Source organism: Musca domestica, unplaced genomic scaffold, assembly GCF_030504385.1.
Source record: "Musca domestica strain aabys unplaced genomic scaffold, Musca_domestica.polishedcontigs.V.1.1 27, whole genome shotgun sequence".
In the NCBI taxonomy this organism is placed as follows: domain Eukaryota; kingdom Metazoa; phylum Arthropoda; class Insecta; order Diptera; family Muscidae; genus Musca; species Musca domestica.
In genome coordinates, this window is record NW_026712286.1 from 11,105,481 (window position 1) to 11,126,595 (window position 21,115).

At 27.9% G+C, this 21,115-nt stretch overlaps 1 protein-coding gene across 1 annotated transcript; it reads left to right on the top strand.

Annotated features, from left to right (window-relative positions):
- Nucleotides 1–381: 381 nt before the first annotated feature.
- LOC101890747 (battenin) lies at nucleotides 382–20,389 on the top strand. Its single transcript, XM_005176660.4, has 6 exons — nucleotides 382–685; nucleotides 16,543–16,740; nucleotides 16,804–16,940; nucleotides 17,004–17,162; nucleotides 19,210–19,546; nucleotides 19,613–20,389. The coding sequence occupies exons 2-6, from the start codon at nucleotides 16,558–16,560 to the stop codon at nucleotides 20,045–20,047; spliced, it is 1,251 nt and encodes a 416-aa protein (XP_005176717.1). The 5' UTR covers nucleotides 382–685; nucleotides 16,543–16,557; the 3' UTR covers nucleotides 20,048–20,389.
- The last annotated feature ends 726 nt before the right edge of the window (nucleotides 20,390–21,115 follow it).

The following is a 21,115-nucleotide window of genomic DNA, read 5'->3' on the forward strand; positions in this document are numbered from 1 at the left end:
ATTGCCTAAAACACATTCTCTAGGGCTCAGCTCGTATTTTTTTCACTTTTCGACGGACATGGTAACCCATATTTTTATTAATTTTAAAAAACAGTTGTTTTTCTCAATTTTTTTTTATTAAATAAATATTTTTTAAATAAATAAATCTTTTATAAACTTTGAGAAAATCTTTGTTAAACAATTATTTGTTTTTTTTTTTAATTTCTAAATAAATTGTTTTATTTCTTATCTCTGCTTGAATGTATGAGAGCCAGAGAGTGACTGTCTCATTTATTAACTTTGGCCTCTCTCTCTCACTCTGAGCATTAAAAATCTCAGCAACCGCTATCTTTGTTTCCTCTTCACTGTTTACTTTGTGATCTTGCCAGTGGCGGCATTGTTAGCTCAGTTACATTTTGTGACTCGCCATTGACGGTTGTTTTTTTGACGGGCAATTTGTGACGAATTTATTTTCTTCTTTGGTTTCGAGTGAATCGCCAGTGACCCATTGATCTCGTGCGGTTTAAAAAAAATATAAAAATCACAATGACAAAAAATTAATAAAAAAAATAATAAACAAAAGAAAAGAAACAAAGTCTCGTGATAATTAAAGAAAAAAAAGAAACGTTTGATAAAAAAACAAAGAAATTTTGTTCTTAAAAATATAAAAAAAAAAATAAATAAAAACCCATATTTACCCAGAAACGTGAGTGTTATTAATAATGAATGACGGACTGAATGCCTAGCAGACAAGTGACATATTTTCATTCAATGATAAAAATAAGAAAGAAAAAAAAAAATAAAAATATTTCTGTTTTTGGATAAGCATATGCAGTGCATTTTGGGTATCAATAGGGGTGTTCGGCTATGGGTGGGGGGAGAGGTCACTGACATGGAGAAGAAATATTTGAAAAACAAATAAAACAAGAAAACATTACCATTGAAATTTCAAAGGAAAAATCCCAAAATAATAAAAAGTTTAATAAAAAAAATATTTTAAAAACATAAAAAAAAATATTCTGAAAAAAATATTTAAAAAAATATTAAAAAAAAATATTTGAAAAAAACATATAACAAAAAATCCACCTTTTATAAGGGGTTGACATTAAAAAATAATGCAAAAAAATCCAATTCAAAAAATAATCTGAAAAAAATTTAAAAAAAAATACAATTGCATCGTATTATTACAAGAAAAATAATAATAATAATAATAATAATAATAATAATAATAATAATAATAATAATAATAATAATAATAATAATAATAATAATAATAATAATAATAATAATAATAATAATAATAATTACAAAAAATGTATGTTATAAGGGGTTAACATTAAAAAAGAATACAAAAACATCCAATTCCAAAAAAAAAAAAGATTTGAAAATTATCTCCTTATCTTGTTTGGAGGAGATATAATAGCACTGGAATTAGAATAGCACTGGAAATTTCTAGCTCAAAAAATTGTAAAGAAAAATCGCTAAAAAACAAATTAAAAAAATACAATTAAGCCAAGTAAAAAAGCTGTAAGTAAGGCCGGGCCGAACTTTGAATACCCTCCACCATTTGGAACGAATTTTGCAATTCTCAAAAACAATAAAATCCGTTAAAAATTCTGTTAAAATCTTAAAAATACCGAATATAGCCGTTATATTAGGACCTGCATAGGTACACGGTATGTACACGGACCTGCATAGCTAACTTTTGTCATAAGCCATTACAATATTCAAATGCGAACCTTAAAAAAAATCGGTGAATCCGGATATCGGGAGGTACCGTTATATGGGGGCTATACGAAGACTTGGACCTGCACAGACAATTTTCTGTCATAGGCTGCAGCATCCATTACGAACTTCAAATACCAAATTTGAAACAATTCCGGTAAATAATGTCGCTAAAATCATGAAAATACCGAATATCTGGAGGTACCCTTATATGGGGGCTTTACGAAGAGGTGGACCTGCACAGACAATTTTCTGTCATAGGCTGTAGTAACCATTACGAACTTCAAACACCAAATTTGAAACATTTTCGGTGAATAATATCGGCAAAATCATCAAAATGCCGAATATCGGGAGGTACTGTTATATGGGGGCTATATGAAGACCTGGACCTGCACAGACAATTTTCTGTCCTAAGCTGTAGTATTCATTACGAACTTCAAATACCAAATTTGAAACAATTTCGGTGAATAATGTCGGTAAAATCATCAAAATACCGAATATTGGGAGGTACTGTTATATGGGGGCCATACGAAGACTTGGACCTGCACAGACAATTTTCTGTCATAGGCTGCAGCATCCATTACGAACTTCAAATACCAAATTTGAAACAATTTTGGTAAAAAAATGTCCATAAAATCATTAAAATACCGAATATTAGGAGGTACTGTTATATGGGGGCCATACGAAGACTTGGACCTGCACAGACAATTTTCTGTCTTAGGCTGTATCATCCATTACGAACTTCAAATACCAAATTTGGTGAAAAATGGATCTTAAATCTTCAAAATACCGAATATCGGGAGGTACCGTTATATGGGGGCTTTACTAAAACGTGGACCTATATGGCCCATTTTCAATACCAAAAGTTCTGCAGACATAACATACATTTGAGTGAAATTTTATCAACCTACTTCATTTCGTTCGGAAGCTAGAGTGATTTCCACAGACGGACGGACATAGAATTGTATGCTGATCAAGAATGTATATACTTTGTGGAGTCTAAAATGTATATTTCGAGGTGTTACAAACGGATTGACAAACTTAATATACCCTCCATGCTATGGTTGGGGGTATAAAAATATTTTGGATTTATGTTCTTTATTACCTGAGGATGGGGAAATAGCTGAAATAAAATTAAACTCAAAACAATAGCAATTATTTAGGCAAATGCGAAAAGCAAGAAAGATGCTAATATTAAAAAAATATATAAATAATTTTTATTTCCTTTTAATTATTTTATATTTCAAAATACACATCTTTTTCAATTATATATATTAAAAAATAGATAATAAAAATTTTGGTATTAAAATTTCAAAACTATTAAAAATATGCATTATTTAAACTATTTTTAATTTTTATTTCCTTTTTTATTTTTTTATATTATATATTATATTTCAAAATAAATATTTTTTTTAAATATTTTGAAATTGTATATATATTATATGAAATATTTAATACAAAATTAAAAAAAAAAAAATATTTTATTTAATCTTTTATTAATTTTTATTTCCTTTTTGTAATTTTATATTTCAAAATACATATTTTTTAAATTTTTTCAAACATTATACAAATTTTTAATTAAAAAAAAATAAAATAAAAATGTTGGTATAAATTTTTTTAAAATTTTTATTTTGAAATATATAATTACAATAAGGAAATAAAAATTAATAATCGTTTTATTTTGTTTATTTTCTTTTTATTATTTTATATTTCAAAATACATATTTTTTTAAATATTTTGAAATTGTATATATATTATATGAAATATTTAATTTTGAAAAAGTAAATTAAAATTAATTAACGTTCAAAATTAAAAAAAGGTTATTTAATTTTTTTACTAATTTTTATTTCCTTTTTGTAATTTCATATTTCAAAATACATATTTTTAAAAATTTTCAAACATTATATGAAATATTTAATTAAAAAAAAATAAATTAAAATAAATAAAAATTTCGGCATTAAAATTTTTAAAAAATATGTATTTTGAAATATAAAGAATTACAAAAAGGAAATGAAAATTAATAATTGTTTTTTTTTTGTTTTTTTTTTAACTATAGCCTTTCTTTAGCTTGAAGAATAAACAGAAACACATTCTTAAGATAAGATATAATTAGTGCTATCTGAGGACGATTTTTTATACTTCTTATTGCTCTGCTTCACAAAAAAATTGAAAATAAAAAAAAAAAAAAAAATAAAATAAAGAGAACATTCATTGTCTTTCGAAAACCCTCCAGTTTGAGTGAAGTAATGTAATCCCCTCTCATAAACGGCTATGCATATAATTTCAACACGTTTCTAGATAAGCTGTGGCATAATAACTACACCAGAACGTGCCGTATATGAAATATTAAATATTTTACATTTTAAATAATTTTAAATTATTTTTTAATTCAAAGGGGATGAGCTCTTTTTCGAATATAAATCCACGTGTCTCTGATAAAAAAAAAACACTTCGAAATAAATAAAAACAAAAAATAATAAAAAAAAATAAAAACTGAAATAAAAAAAAACAAATAAATAAATAAATAAAAAAAAAAAACAAAAAAATAAAAAAAGAAAAATTGAAATAATACAAAAAAAGAATAAAAATAAATAAAAATTTTAAGTAGTTGCAAAATAGTTAGACTTAATCCCATTATTGTTGTTTTTATAAAAACAACACTTGTTTATTAGTGGAGAAAGGTGGTAATGTTTACCAGGGGGTAAGGCAGGGAATATGGGACCATTATGCTATGGTTTTACTAATATCCTCCTGGGTTAACTTCAAAATGAAAGATTTTGAAGACTCTTGTGGTGTACAATATAAAAATATTTTCCAATATTTTTTTCGAAAAAGTAAATATTTAAAAGAAATATATAACGTTGGAAGTCTGAAAATTTAGTACGAGGTATGAAATTTTTATATAAAAAAATTTGACAAACTCCGAACAAATTGTGTGATAATTTTGAGTTCTAAAAAGGCCTAACAGGCATTTTTGAAACGAGTCTAAAATTTTAAGGCGGACTTTTCTCTAACAAAGAATCGGGCACTTGCTGGTTATCTATAATTCTATTTGAAAGTTTACTTTCAAAATATTCAAACTTTTGGCTCTGATCGAATTCTAACAAACCCTTAGATATGATTTCTTTGCATTCACCACATATCCGTTCAAGTTAATTAATTTTTATTTGTATTTTGTTGTTGCTGCTATTGATTCCATAAAAAGAAAGTAATTTTATTTTCCGACGTGTTGTATCATCAACACATTCCGCTTATATAAAAAGCAACTTTAAACTGGTTTAAAAGCCAACAACAAAAGCAGTATTAAGGGAATTTTATTCAAATTAGAATGTTGTTATAATTTATTTTAAGCTTTCGAGATGAGTTCAGAATAAAGTGAGAATTTTTATTTATGTTTTTAAATTTTTTAAAGTATCATTTTTAAGAAAAATAAGAAATACCTAAAAATATATTTTTCTTACTTTTTTTTAAAATAAAAATTTATAAATCAAGGGGTTAAGGTATGGAACCTAAATTCCCTAACCAAGTAGCCCAATGAGTTCAGAATTTTGAAAACTAGACATTTTCCATTAAATTAGCAAAAAAATGTGTTCTTGGTAAAAATTTGTTTTCATTATTTTTATATAAATTTGAAAATTCATATCAGAAAATCATTTCCGAATTTAGAAAACTATTCAAAGTTGACTGTTGTTATAATTTATTTTAAACTTTTGAAATGAGTTCAGAATTAAGTGAGAATTTTTAAAAAGTAAATATTTTTTTTGAAAAAAAAAATTATATCACTTAAAAACATATTTTTCTTAAAGTTTTTTTTTTTTAATAAAAAATTAAAAATCGATGGGTTAAGGTATGAAACCTAAATTCCCCCCTCAATAAACCAATGAGTTCATTTTTATAAAAAATTATACGTTTTAGGTTTTAGATATGCACCCTGAAAGTTCTGTCAGATATACAACTTGAAAGTTCGTATCAGAAAATGACTTCCAAATTCAGAAAACTATACATTTTCGTAAAGAAAATATTTTTTTGGATATTGAAATTACCAAAAATAAATGTTAAAACCATTTTTTTTGGTAAAATTTGTTTATTTATTATTTTTTTTTTATAAAAATTTGTTTTATTTTTTTTTTAAATTTATTTTATTTTTTTTAAAAACTTGTAAAAATTTGTTTTATTTTTTTTTTAATTTGTAAATTTTCTTGTTATAATATTGAATCTGAAATTTTCGATTATTTTTTTTTTTTTTTGGAAAAACTTGTTTACTTTTTTATTTTCTTTTCTAAATTTTTTTTTTTATTTTTTCATAATTTTCTTTTTAAAACTTTTTTAATTTTTTCATAAAAATTTGTCTTAATTTTTTAAATTCTCGTCCCCTTGTTGATCGTTGTTAACATTTATTTTTTTTAAATTGTTTTAATTTTTTTTTTATAAAAATATATTTTAATTTTTTTTATATATTTATTTTTTTGGAAAAACCTTTTTTTTGAAGAACTTGTTTTTTTTTTTGTATTTGCAAAACTTGTTTTATTTATTTATTTATTCATTTTTTTTTTTTTGAAAAACTTATTTTATTTTTTTTTGTAAAAATTTCGTTTACAATTTTTTATAAAAATTCATTTTATTTGTTTTATAAAAAAATATTTTTTTTGGAAAAGCTTGTTTTACTTATTTATTTTTTTTAAACTTGTTTTTTTTGTAAAAAATTGTTTTCTTTTTTTATGAAAATTTGTTTTAATTTTTTTTTTCAAAAATATGTTTAGTAATGTAACAGTAAATAATTGTAAACCAATTTTTTTTGGTAAAAATTTGTTTTATTTGCTTTTAATTTGTTTTATTTTGGGTTTAAAAAAAAAATTGATAATTATTTTATTTTTTTGCAAAATATGTTTTATTTTTTTCCAAAAATTTGTTTTAATTTTTTTTCCAAAAATTTGTTTTAATTTTTTTTTTTTCAAAAATTTGGTTTAATTTTTTTTATAAAAAATTTATAAATTTGAATCGGATTTTTTAGTCCCCTTGTTGATCGTTAGAAAATATAAAATTTATTAAATCGATAATTGTACTGTCGTGACATGCAATTCCGCCTACCCTATTAAATTTAATTTCATTTGCTTGATTTATCGCCTCTATCTCTCGTGATTCCCCTGTGATAAACGTTTAAAGTGTTAATTGTTTAATTGTGTGAGGCAATCCACTTATTTTCATATTTACCTGGTTAAATATTATTTTATTTACAATTGTTATTATTATTATTAACATTTTCTTTTGTTTGATAAGACGTCATAAGGTTTGTTTAAGTTAGAATTGCAAATTGCCAAACGATCCAGAGAGCCTACGTTCGCTTAGTACGGACCGTAGAGAGATGCATTCTTGGGCTAAAAGGTTGCCTGCTACTTCCCCTTGGAGCCTACGTTCGCTTGGCTCGGACCGTAGGGAGAAAGCCTTCCTAGTCTGAAGATTTTCCCTACAACTCTCCTTGGGGCCTACGTTCGCACAGCTCGGACCGTAGGCAGCTTTTCCAAGTCATTTCTCTACAACTCTCTCTGGGTACTCTCTCAGCCCGTGTTGCTGTTAGAGATTTCCTGGAAGCATCGGTGCTTCCAGCCACCTCGATGCATTGCGACTTGGCATTCATAGTAACTCTCGTTTTAACTTCGGAGCTCACCGCATCACAAAGGTAATCTGTCAACTCGGGTTGACCATTTTCCAAAATCCTCAATAAACGGATATTTATTATTTATATTTAATACTAATACACCTTGGTTTTATTTATTTTTTATCTTTTTATTTCTATACGGTCACGGTTTGTATGCCTGAGAGAACATCAACGTCTCATACGGAGAGAAACATTTGGTCCAATCGAGCCGGATTTCTCATCAGTGCCTTTCCCTTTGCTTTCTCCAGGCATTACGTACGGAAAATCATCCCCCCGCATCCTCATACAGTCCACACAACATACATAAAACCATCATCTTCATCAATTATCAACAAAATAACAGGTACGTGAAATCATTTTCTAAAAGTGAGCGAAAAGGAAAAAATAGAATAAACGAAAGGAAAAAAGTCGCGAGTGCATATTCGGAACATAATTGTATTAAACACATATGTGCTGGTCGTCCATCTATCACCCTAATCTCGGCATTAACGGCAATATACGTATTTGGTTAGCATTGTGTTTCTTTTTTATAATCCCCATGCATTGAAGTCCCTTCCAAGAAGTGTTAACAATTTAATATTTGTTAAAGTTTGAATTCGGACAGACATACTTCTCTATAAGCATCATTTATTGTCGTTTAAAAAAAAAAAAAAAAAAAAAAGAGCATTGGTTTATGCAGTAGTGAATTTGCCTTTCGTTTTGATCATTCACTTACAGCATACCTACTTCGCCAAATGATCTAGTTGTTTGTTGTTATTGTTATGCCTATTCGCCGCCTCTCATTGCATTGAAAAAAATAACAATAACAACATATCGATATTCCAACCACTGGTCGCATGCCGAAAAAAACTATTTGGTTGTTCGCTCCGTTGTTGTGAGAGCTTGCATTTACTTCTTTATTTTTTCTAACAACAACACACTCAGTTGTTGCTGCTCTGCCGCTTGACCGCTTTCTTATGCACCACCACAGGCACGTTGACTACGCTGTCGACGTCGCTTGTGTTTTATTTCGTTTTGTCTGCTTTCGTTATTTCGCTGCACAGTGGGTCGCAGGTGAAAAATTCATAATTTATTTTTAATAAATTTATTAAAACAGAAAATTGGCGTATTTTCTCAAATTAATTAATTTTTTGCTACCAACGGGTTTTTGGATGTTGTGCACGCTACAACCAACCACATATGTACAAATAAATATTTTTTGTCGGCTAAGAATAGTTTTGATTTATTTGTATAAAAATATTTATTTGGGTTCTTTTTGCAAATATTATTATCTGTTTTTCATTGAACTTCAGTTTTATTTTCTTGCGTACCCTACATTCGGTCATATACGCCAAAAATAACAAAATTGTTTATTTCTCTTGGAAAATTGAACGAGATTTTCAGATTGTTTTTATATTTTCTTACATTAAATATCAGCTGTGTAGTATTTCTCGGAATTTTACTTTTTCTCTAAACGCACACCCTACGGACAGCCCCATTGAAATTTTGAAAATATAATAGGTGAAATTATTTTTTTGCAGATTTCAAGCATAATTTCGTAGGAAATCAATATTTTTAGAGATTTAACCTATCTAGTGCTCGTTGTTTGCCTTTAACTTGATAAATCGTAGATCTTATTGAGTATATATTTTTTCCGCTGCAATTTTAAGTATTTTTCTGGTTTCTTATTCACCATGCCATTTACCCCATTGGACATGTTCATTAGAGCTTCGGATGCTCTTATTAGATTTGATGCACACTTCAATTTGGTACGCGATGAGGATATGGATGAGTTTGAACTAGAGGTTCGCTGCGCAGAAATCGAGAAATTGTGGGCAAAAGTTCAGGAAATGTTTGATAAATGCCTGGACTATTTGATGTCTTCAGTAGATTCTCAAAAAGAGGACATCGATTCAGTTGACAGCAAATATGAGGTTTCACATCAGACATATATTAAATGTCTTTCGAGTATTAAGCGGAGACTTACCAAATATCGGCAACTCCCACCATCACCTTCTAACTCTGATGGAAATGGTTCCATTGTGTCACTAGTTGAAGCTCCTGAAAACGCGGTTCCCAATTTAAGTTCGTCCACCCAGGCATCTAAGGATATTGGCACGCAAGTCGAAACTATTACTCCTGAAGTAGATTCTATGCAGAGTGATAGAAACAACGTCTCAGGTTGGTTCCCTTCGGATAATGTTCACAATCTTGCACTTCCTCCTTGTGATATTGAAGTTTTTAAAGGAGATTTTCTTTCGTGGCCCACTTTTCGGGATTTATTTTCCACGGTTTACATAAACAATGCCCGCTTAAGTGATATTGAGAAACTGTGCCATTTAGTGCAGAAAACGTCCGGGGAAGCTAGGGAAATAGTAAACAAATTTCCACTCACCCATCGTAGTTTCACATTAGCTTGGGCCGCTTTAAAAAACACATATGACAATAAACGAGTCATTGTAAATAGTCATCTGAAGATTTTATTTGACCTTCCCGCTGTAGATCGAGAATCTAGTTCCAATTTAAAAATAATTCAACGGGGCATAAACACTTGTTTGTCGGCTATGGCTGTTTACGATATTCCAACGGATCAATGGGATCCTATTTTAGTCTTTTTGTGCATTCAACGTTTGCCTAGGTTAACGGTCACCTTGTGGGAGCAAAGTATACGGGATAAATCAGCATTATCTTTGTGGTCAGATTTAGATGCATTTTTGACAGAGAGAATTCAGACTCTTGATTGTTTACGGGACATTAAGGGACCTGATTCACATTCCAGATCTAATCAGGCCAGGGTTCAGCCTCACTTTACTAGCGCTTCGGTGAATGTTCACGCCAAATCCACTTCGGAATTCTTTTGTTCCCTCTGCCCTAGACAAAACCATTCTCTTCGGTCATGTCCAAAATTCCGAACATTGTCGATAGGTAAGAAATTGTCTGTTGTCCAAACACAGGGATGTTGTTGGAACTGTCTGTCTAGGGGACATTCAGTTGAAGAATGTAAAAGTTCTAATCGGTGTAGTATTTGCAAAGGCACTCATCACTCTTTAATTCATCGTCCAAGCAGTAATACTCGGGTATCAAATAGCTCATCCTCTTCATCCTCGCACTCGGTTGCCCTATCAAATCCTAACGTCCCATCCACTTCTACTGGTTCTAGTCCCACTATCACCAATACGCAAGTTTTTCACACTTCGCAGAGTAGAAATGTCTTACTGGGTACAGCTATGGTAAATATCCTTCATCAGGGTATATCTTATCCAGTTCGGGCTCTAATTGATCCTGGGTCTGAGGCGTCCTTCATTACTGATCGCATTCAAAAGCAACTAAACCTACCAGTACGTTCGGTAGTTGCTACGGTTTCTGGTGTCAACGGATCCGTCTCTGCCACATCTAGGAAAAGTTGTTCACTTTGTCTTGGATCTCGGCACCATTCTTCGGTTCAAATTGAAACGGTTGCTTTCGTTCTACCTCAGATTTCGGAAAACTTGCCTTCATTTGCTGTTCGGTCTAATCTTTTTGATCAATTGCCCAAGCTACCATTAGCTGATCCTCACCTCTTTGACAGTCGTCCGGTAGATTTGTTGATAGGTGCTGATTTGTATCCCCAGATAGTGTTAGAGGGAGCTCATCAAAAGGTTCTAGGGTCACTTGTAGCTCAAAATACGGTATTCGGTTGGATCCTAATGGGTCCATTGTTAGCAAAACATATGCAAGTTTTTAATTCTAGGCTGCATTTCGAAAAAAAGGAAAATCTTTTAGGCGATTCAATATTGTCTCCTCCGATTAAAAGATTTCGCAGAGGTTCAGCTGTACCTCAATCGTTTTGTAATAGAAAACGGGAAGAAAACTCACAAAATTTGGCTTGGAGGCTAGATCGAGTTGTTAAGGTTCACCCTGGCGGTAATGGAATGGTTCGGCTAATTAACGTAAAGACATCACAAGGGCCAATAACAAAGCGCGTCGTTCTCGCCAATTAAATTATGCTACTTTCTCTTGGGTTTCTTATTTATGTCACAATATACGGTTCGGATGGATTATTTTAAACTCATGCACTCGTTATCAATTTACAAATGAATTAATAAACAAAATATGAAATACGCTCACTAGAAACTGATCTCACGTCTTCTTACTATTAAGTTACTTTGATTAAGTTCTTAACTTGTTGATTCCATTTAATTTATGGTCAAAGGGATCTCGGGATCCGTCGAATTACATTGCTTGCTACCATAAATTAAATGGCCAATACGAATTATATTGATTCCACGCAATTTGGTACAAACGAATTCAAGAATAATTAATATTGCAAACTAATTTATATATATAATTATTGTAACATTGTCCAATGTTTCAAGGTGGGCGGCAATGTTTAAGTTAGAATTGCAAATTGCCAAACGATCCAGAGAGCCTACGTTCGCTTAGTACGGACCGTAGAGAGATGCATTCTTGGGCTAAAAGGTTGCCTGCTACTTCCCCTTGGAGCCTACGTTCGCTTGGCTCGGACCGTAGGGAGAAAGCCTTCCTAGTCTGAAGATTTTCCCTACAACTCTCCTTGGGGCCTACGTTCGCACAGCTCGGACCGTAGGCAGCTTTTCCAAGTCATTTCTCTACAACTCTCTCTGGGTACTCTCTCAGCCCGTGTTGCTGTTAGAGATTTCCTGGAAGCATCGGTGCTTCCAGCCACCTCGATGCATTGCGACTTGGCATTCATAGTAACTCTCGTTTTAACTTCGGAGCTCACCGCATCACAAAGGTAATCTGTCAACTCGGGTTGACCATTTTCCAAAATCCTCAATAAACGGATATTTATTATTTATATTTAATACTAATACACCTTGGTTTTATTTATTTTTTATCTTTTTATTTCTATACGGTCACGGTTTGTATGCCTGAGAGAACATCAACGTCTCATACGGAGAGAAACAAGGTTGTTACGCTGGCTATTATGGGATTAAACTAACACGACTACGATTTGCGAGAAAAAAAGTAAACATAAAAGAATGACCAATAGGAATAGGATTTTTAAAATAAAAAATCTAAAAAAAATTTTAAAATAATTCCATTTTTTATTGATTTATATTAAAATTAATTTTTTTTATAAAATTTTAAAGAATTTTTGAAAAAAATATTCAAATTTGTTTTATTAGTTTATTAATTTATACATTTTTTTAATTAAAAAAAATTTAAGATTTTTTAAGAAATATAAATTTTTTATTAATTTATATATTATTTTATTAAAATTAAATTAAATATAAATTTGTAATAATTTTAAACGAATTAATTAAAATAAATTAAAAAATTTAATAAATAAATATAAATTAAATTGAGTTAAAATAAAAAAAAAAATAATAAATTCAATTAAATTAAAATTATGGATTTTTTATTTTTTTGAAGAATTTTTTAAACATATTCAATTTTGTTATTGATTTATATTGATTTTTTTTAATTAAACAACTATTTTTTTAATTAAAAAATGTTTAAGAATTTTTAATAAATTAAATATTATTTTATCAAAATTAAACTAATTAAATATAAATTATTAATTAATTTTAAATTAATAATTAAAATTAATTAAAGAATTAAAAAAATAATAAATAAATATAAATTATTATAAATTAAATTAAAAAAATAATAACAGATGAAATTAAAATTATATATTTTTTGATTTTTTTGTTAATTAAAAAAAATTTTGAAGAATTTAAAAAAAAATATTCAGTTTTTTTATTAATTTATACAATTTTTTTAAATTAAACAACTGGTTTTTTTAATTAAAAAATGGTTAATATTCATTTTTTTAATTTAAATTTTATTTTATTAAAATAAAATTAAATAAATATAAATTGTTAATTAATTTTAAATTAATAATTAAAATTAATTAATTATATAATTTTAAACTAATAATTAAAATTAATTAAAGAATTAAAAAATAATTACAAATATATTAAAAAATATTCAATATTTTTTATTAATTTAAATATTATTATGTTATTAAATATTTTTAATTTTAAATTAATAATTAATTAATTAATTGATTTTAATTTAATAATTAAAATTAATTAAAGGATTAAAAAAAAAATTAATAAATATTCAATATTTTTATTAATTTAAATATTATTTTATTAAAATTAAATTAAATAAATATAAATTATTACTTAAGTTTAAATTAATAATTAAAATTAATTAATTAATTAAGTTTAAATTAATAATTAAAATTAATTCAAGAATTAAAAAAATAATTAAAAAATAATTAATAAATATAAATTATTATAAATTAAATTAAATAAATAAATGATCAATAAAAGTAAATTAAAATCATGGATTTTTTTATTTTTTGTTAATTAAAAAATTTTGAAGAATTAAAAAAATATTCAGTTTTTTTTATTAAAAAAATAATATAAATTTAATATTTTTAATTAACCAACTAATTTCTAACATTTCACTTTGCTTTCACATAACTTTAAAAAATCTACAATGGGAAATTTATTTTTGAAATTTAAAAATAATTTTTCAAAATTAAAAGAAAATGTTATTGTTATTTAAAATTCTTTTTAATATCTTTAAACATTTTTGAAGAATTTTTAAAAAATATACAATTTTTTTATTAATTAATTAATTATTTTTTGGTTTTATCTAATTTTAAAAATCCACAAAGGAAATCTCTATGCTATTGTTGAATATTAAAAACAATTTTTGAATATTTATTGAAATATTAGAAGAAAATGTTATTAACATTTAAAGTCATTATTAATATTCTAAAATTCTCAAAAATTCCCCATTTTCACAATACTTTGCTTCGAATTTCTCATTGAAATTCATTGAGAATATAAAACCAACCTTTGGGGCGTGATCTGTATTTTTCTAATCTAATATTCAAATTTCGTTTCACATATTCGATGATTTGACATATTTATGTTTTTGTTTTTAATTCAAAAATTATTGATTTCTGAGAAATCTTCAAAAACCCCCAAGAAACAACTTTTCAAACGACCTTCAGATTGCCGGTGTGGGGGTTTTTGCTAAACCTGAGTGGAATATTGAAATTAAAAAATGGCACATTTGTTTTAAACTTTATTATTATTTTTTTGAAATATTTTAACGAAGAAAAAAAATTGTCTAAAGAAAAACAGTTGTAAACAAAACAATAAAAGCCGGCCATAAACAAACACCACTAATTGCTGCCATAAAATGTAAATGCGTTTTGCTTCGATTTTTTGTTTTTGCTTTTCTCATCAACTAAACGAAAAGTTAATTGTCGATTTTAATGTCAACGAAATAAAAAACGGAAGTCATCAATGATTGTCAATAGCCGATAGCCGGCAATTGTTGGCTAGAAAATATTTTTTGGGCACTAAGGTTATTTCGGCTGGCGGGTGTTTAGAATTTGTAATTAGAATTAACTCTTCCTATTGTTGTTAGTGTTTTTTATTTATTATAGAAAATTTGAAATACGATTTTATTTGGGTTATGGGTGTTCTACAAATTATTTGACAAAAATGGCAGTTAGAAATCAGGGCTACTTTAAAGGGGCAAGGTTGAAAAAAATGAAAAATATTAGTCAATATTAAAAAATCATCGATAACGATTTTTTTTGAAAAATATTGGGAAACAAAATTTTTCGCAAAAATAAAAAAAATCGATAAATTTGTTTTTGGAAAAAATTATCGATAAAAATTTATTTTTTTTAAAATATCGATAAATATTTTTTTGAAAAGAAAAATATCGATATATAGAAAAAAGTTATCGATAAAAATTTTAAAAAATATCGATATTTTTTTTAAATTATCGTTAAAAATGTTTTGAAAAAAATTATCGATAAATGTTAGTTTATAAAAAAATTATCGATAATATATTTTCAATAAAAATTAATTATCGATAAAAATTTAAAATAAATTACCAATAAATTGTTTTTTGAAAAAAAAATATCAATATATTTAAAAAAAAATATTGATAAAATTTTTTTTGAAAAATATAAATAAATAAATTGATAAATTTAACATTTTTTTAAATTAAAATTATCGATAAAAAATTTTTTGAATGAAAGATATCGATAAACATTTTAGTTTATAAAAAAATTATCGATAATATATTTTCAATAAAAATTAATTATCGATAAAAATTTAAAATAAATATCAATAAATTGTTTTTAAAAAAAAAAAATATCAATAATTTTTTTTTGAAAAAAATATAGATAATTTTTTTTTTTGAAAAAATGTAATAAAAATATTGGTCAATATTAAAAAATCATCGATAACGATTTTTTCTTTGAAAAATTAAAGAAAACAACATTTTTTGCAAAAATAAAAAAAATCGATAACATTTTTTTTGAAAAAAAAAAATAAAATAACGATAAATATTTTTTGAAAAAAGTATAGATAAATTTTTTTTGAAAAAATTATCGATAACTTTTTTAATTAAAATTATCGATAACATTTTTTTGAAGAAAAAAATTATTGATAAAAATTTTAGTTTTTAAAAGAAAATTATCGATAATATATTTACAATAAAAATTAATTATCGATAAAAATTTAAAATAAATTATCGATACAATTTTTTTTGAAAAAAATATCAATTTTTCTTTTTTGAAAAATATATCGATAACAATTTTTTTGAAAAAAAAAATTATAGATAATTTTTTTTTGTATAAAATTATCGATAAAAAATTTTAGTTAAAAAAAATTATTAAAAATATTAAAAAAAAAATTTTTTTTTTTGGAAAAAAATATGGATAATTTTTTTTTTTAAATATCAATAAATATTTTTTTAAAAAAATGTATCGATAACATTTTTTTTATTAAAATGATCGATAAACATTTTTTAAAAAAATAATAATGATAAAAATTTTAGTTTATAAAAAAATTATCGATAATATATTTTCAATAAAAATTAATTATATATAAAAATTTAAAATAAATTATTGATAATTTTTTTTTTTTTTTTTGAAAAAAATATAAATTTTTTTCCATAAAAAAATTATCGAAAATATATTATCCCTTCCTCTTCCCGCATTTTCTAGTAACAAAAAATATCAATAATTATTTTTATTCAAAAAAATTATCTATAATTTTTTTTTGAATGACATTACCGATAAAAATTTTTTAATACAATTATCGATAATTTTTTTTTAAATTATCGATAACAAAATTTTAGTTTATAAAAAAAATCATCGATACTATATTTTCCCTTCCTCTTCTCGCATTTTCTAGTAACAAAAACCCACCATGACTTCTCCATCCACCACCAAGGAGGTAGTTGTGGCCCCGCCCGTGGAACCCCACAATCTGCGCAAGGACAAAAGTTTATGGCGTGACTTGACTTCGTATTGGATATTGGGTCTCTGCAACAACTATGGCTATGTTGTGATGTTGAGTGCGGCCCATGATATTATTGGGCAATTTCATGAGGTAAGTAATGGAAACTGGAAGCACTAATTATTTTAAAATATAAAATTAATTGCACACTTTTAGGATGTCCCATCGAATGATGATACTGGTGGCAAAGGACGAGAATGTCACATTGTCTCAACGGGAGCTATTCTCTTGGCCGACATCCTACCCTCGTTGTTTGTGAAAATCATAATGCCCTTCTTTCCGTTTTGGGTGCAGTAAGTCCGAAGAAAATGGCGCCCAAATTGGATTTAAAAAAATAAATATTTTTAACATTCCAGTTTTCGTATTGCCTTGGCTGTGCTGTTTTCTGCTGCCGGTTTCCTTTTGGTTGGCTTTGCCTCGGCCGAATGGATGGCCTTGTTTGGTGTCATTATAACTTCAGCCAGTTCGGGTATTGGAGAGACAACATTCTTGGCGTATTCATCGAATTTTAATAAGTGAGTAGAAATGGGACAGAATTTTCAATTACACAATGTTCGATAACACCTGTTTTAAAAGGAAAATTTTATTTTCTACACAAAAGTTGATCGATAAGAAGATTTTCGAGAGAAAACCAGTTCGATAACCATAATTTTTACGTGAAACTTTTCCGATAACAATACGAAAGTTGATCGATAACAACATTGTATATACAAACCCAGTTCGATAACAACATTTTGCACAAAAAAGTGGATCGATAGAAACTTTTTTATACAAACAATTGATCGATAACGACATCTTCTACAAAATACCATTTCGATAACAACATTTTCTATTGAAAAATATATCGATAACAATATTTTCTGTAGAAAAGTCAATCGATAACAACATTTTCTATAAAAAAATTCAATCGATAACAACATTTTCTGCACAAAAGTTGATCGATGAAAACATTTTCTATAGAAAACTAATTCGATAACAACATTTTCTAAAGAAAACTTATTCGATAACAACATTTTCTATAGAAAAATGGGTCGATAACAACATTTTCTAAAGAAAAATGGGTCGATAACAACATTTTCTATAGAAAAATGGGTCGATAACAACATTTTCTATAGAAAAGTTGTCCGATAACAACATTTTCTATAGAAAAGTTGTCCGATAACACAATTTTCTATAGAAAAGTTGCCCGATAACAACATTTTCTATAGAAAAGTTGTTCGATAACAACATTTTCTATAGAAAAGTTGTTCGATAACAACATTTTCTATAGAAAAGGTGTTCGAAAACAACATTTTCTCTAGAAAACTGGTTCGATAACAACATTTTCTATAGAAAAGTAGCCCGATAACAACATTTTCTATAGAAAAGTTGTCCGATAACAATATTTTCTATTGAAAAGTTGTCCGATATCAACATTTTTTATAGAAAAGTTGCCCGATGTGTTCGATAACAACATTTTCTATAGAAAAGTGTTTCCATAACACAATTTTCTATAGAAAAGTTGCCCGATAACAACATTTTCTATAGAAAAGTTGTTCGATAACAACATTTTCTATAGAAAAGTTGTTCGATAACAACATTTTCTATAGAAAAGGTGTTCGAAAACAACATTTTCTCTAGAAAACTGGTTCGATAACAACATTTTCTATAGAAAAGTAGCCCGATAACAACATTTTCTATAGAAAAGTTGTCCGATAACAATATTTTCTATTGAAAAGTTGTCCGATATCAACATTTTTTATAGAAAAGTTGCCCGATGTGTTCGATAACAACATTTTCTATAGAAAAGTGTTTCCATAACAAAATTTTCTATAGAAAAGTCGTCCGATAACAACATTTTCTATAGAAAAGTTGTCCGATAACAACATTTTCTATAGAAAAGTTGTCCGATAACAACATTTTCTATAGAAAAGTTGTCCGATATCAACATTTTCTATAGAAAAGTTGTCCGATAACAACATTTTCTATAGAAAAGTTGTCCGATAACAACATTTTCGATAGAAAAGTTGTCCGATAAGAAGATTTTCTGTAGAAGACTTGTTCGATAACAACATTTTCTATAGAAAAGTTGTCCGATATCAAAATTTTCTATAGAAAAGTTGTTCGATAACAATATTTTCTATAGAAAAGTTGTCCGATAGCAATATTTTCTATAGAAAAGTTGTCCGATAGCAATATTTTCTAGAGAAAAGTTGTTCGATAACAGCATTTTCTATAGAAAAGTTTGTCGATAGCATCATTTCGTAGAGAAAAGTTATTCGATAACATATTTTTCTCTAGAAAAGTTGTTCGATAACAACATTTTCTGTAAGAAACGTGTTCGATAACATCATTTTTTATAGAAAAATCGATCGATAATAACATATTCCATAGAAATAATGTTCGATAACAACATTTTCTATAGAAAAGTTGTTCGATATCCACATTTCCAGTGAAATTTTTTTCGATAACAAAGTTTTCTATGCAAAATATTTCCGATAACATGTTTTCGATAACACCTTCTTTAATTATGAAACATCTAAAATTAACATATTAACCCTCCTTTCCCCTTCTCTCTTCCAGAAATGTTGTTTCCACCTGGTCCTCAGGTACGGGTGGTGCCGGTGTCATTGGTTCTTTATCCTATGCCACGCTACGCTCCCTAAACGTCAGTCCCCGTGACACGATGTTAATTATGTTGGTATTCCCCTTCATTGAAGCCTTGGCCTTTTGGGTTCTGTTGCGCAAGCCCACCGCAGTGTTGCCCGTCACCAATGTCGAATCGACCGAAGAACTCATTGTCGATGATCGTCCGTTGGAGGGTTTCAAGGAAAAACTGATTTACATCAAGCAGCTGGTGAAATATATGGTGCCCTTGGCCTTGGTCTACTTCTTTGAGTATTTCATAAATCAGGGATTGGTGAGTTGATTGAAATTATTTTCGAAATAGTTTTGAAATTAATTTTGAATTTTTCAATTTTTACAGTTCGAATTGGTCTACTTCCAAGACACCTTCCTGGACAAGGCAGCCCAATATCGTTGGCTGAATGTGGACTATCAAATTGGTGTTTTCATATCCCGTTCCTCGGTCAATGTCTTCCAGCTGAACAAGATTTGGCTAATGTCCGTCTTCCAGTTTGTCAATGTGGTGTACTTCCTGACGGAGGTCATTTATTTCTATACGCCCAGTATTTGGATAACATTTGTCATTGTGCTGTGGGAAGGTTTGCTGGGTGGTGGTGCTTATGTCAATACCTTCTATAGAATGTCGAAGGAGATACCTCCGGGCCGTCGTCAATTTGCCATGGCCATGGTGGTGCAGTCGGATTCCTATGGCATTGCCTTGGCCGGTTTCCTTTCGATACCCGTGCACAATGCCATCTGTTCCCTGCCGGCAGCAGTGAGAAGTTTGACGTGGTAACCTAGTTTCTCTCCCCTCTCTCTCCCTCTCTCTCTCTCGATCTTTCTTTCTGAGTGGGAGTTATGATCCCTGAAAATAGTCAATAATTTTAAATCGATTTTAAGTCTTCCACATCTTGTTTTTTTGTTGTATTACGCACCACCACAATTCTGTGTAGAAGTATTTTTTGTTGTATTTTTTTTGTTTAGTTATTAGTTAATGTACAAAAAAGAATTTAAGTTTTGAATTTAGTAGTTGTTTAAGTATCGAAAGCATTATTTTAATTATTATTATCGAGATTAAGGTATCTAAAATTATTCCTAGAGAGAATAGTGCGAAAAAGACAAGTTAAATATACGATAAATATTATTAAAGAAAAAAAAATATTTTTTTTTGAAAAAAAAAAAAAAATATAGAAATTAAAAACCATTTAAAAAGTATCAGTCGATTTTGCCAACAGATGTATACCCTCAGCCTATGTTCGATTATTTAACTTTATTTTGACCTCAGTTATGAGTATTCAAATTGTTGACGATTTTGTGGGGAAGGTACCAGAAGGAAGGGTCCGATCTCTACCATATTTACAACTGATCTTGTGTTGAGGGAAATACTGAGATGTACCAAATCTGAATGGAATCGGATGTTAATTTCACTTTTTATAAGGTTCATGGATATTCAAAATTTTGACCCTTTTGTGGGGGAGGTACCAGAAGGAGTGGACCGATATATTCCATCTTCACAGCAGATCTTGTATTAGTAGAAATAATGATATGTGTGAAATTTGAAGAGAGTTGGATGCTTATTTCGGATTTGATAAACGTTTTGGTTATTCGAAATTTTGACCCTTTGTGGGGGAGGTACCAGAAGTAATAGTCCGATCTCCACCATCTTTACAACAGATCCTGTGTTGATGTAAATATTGAGATGTGCCAAGTTTGAATGAAATCGGAGGTTAATTTCGCGTTTTATGAGCTTCATGGATATTCAAAATTTTGACCCCTTTGTGGGGGAGGTACCAGAAGGAGTCGTCCGATCTCTACCATATTTTCAACAGATCTTGTGTTGAGGGAAATATTGAGATGTGCCGAA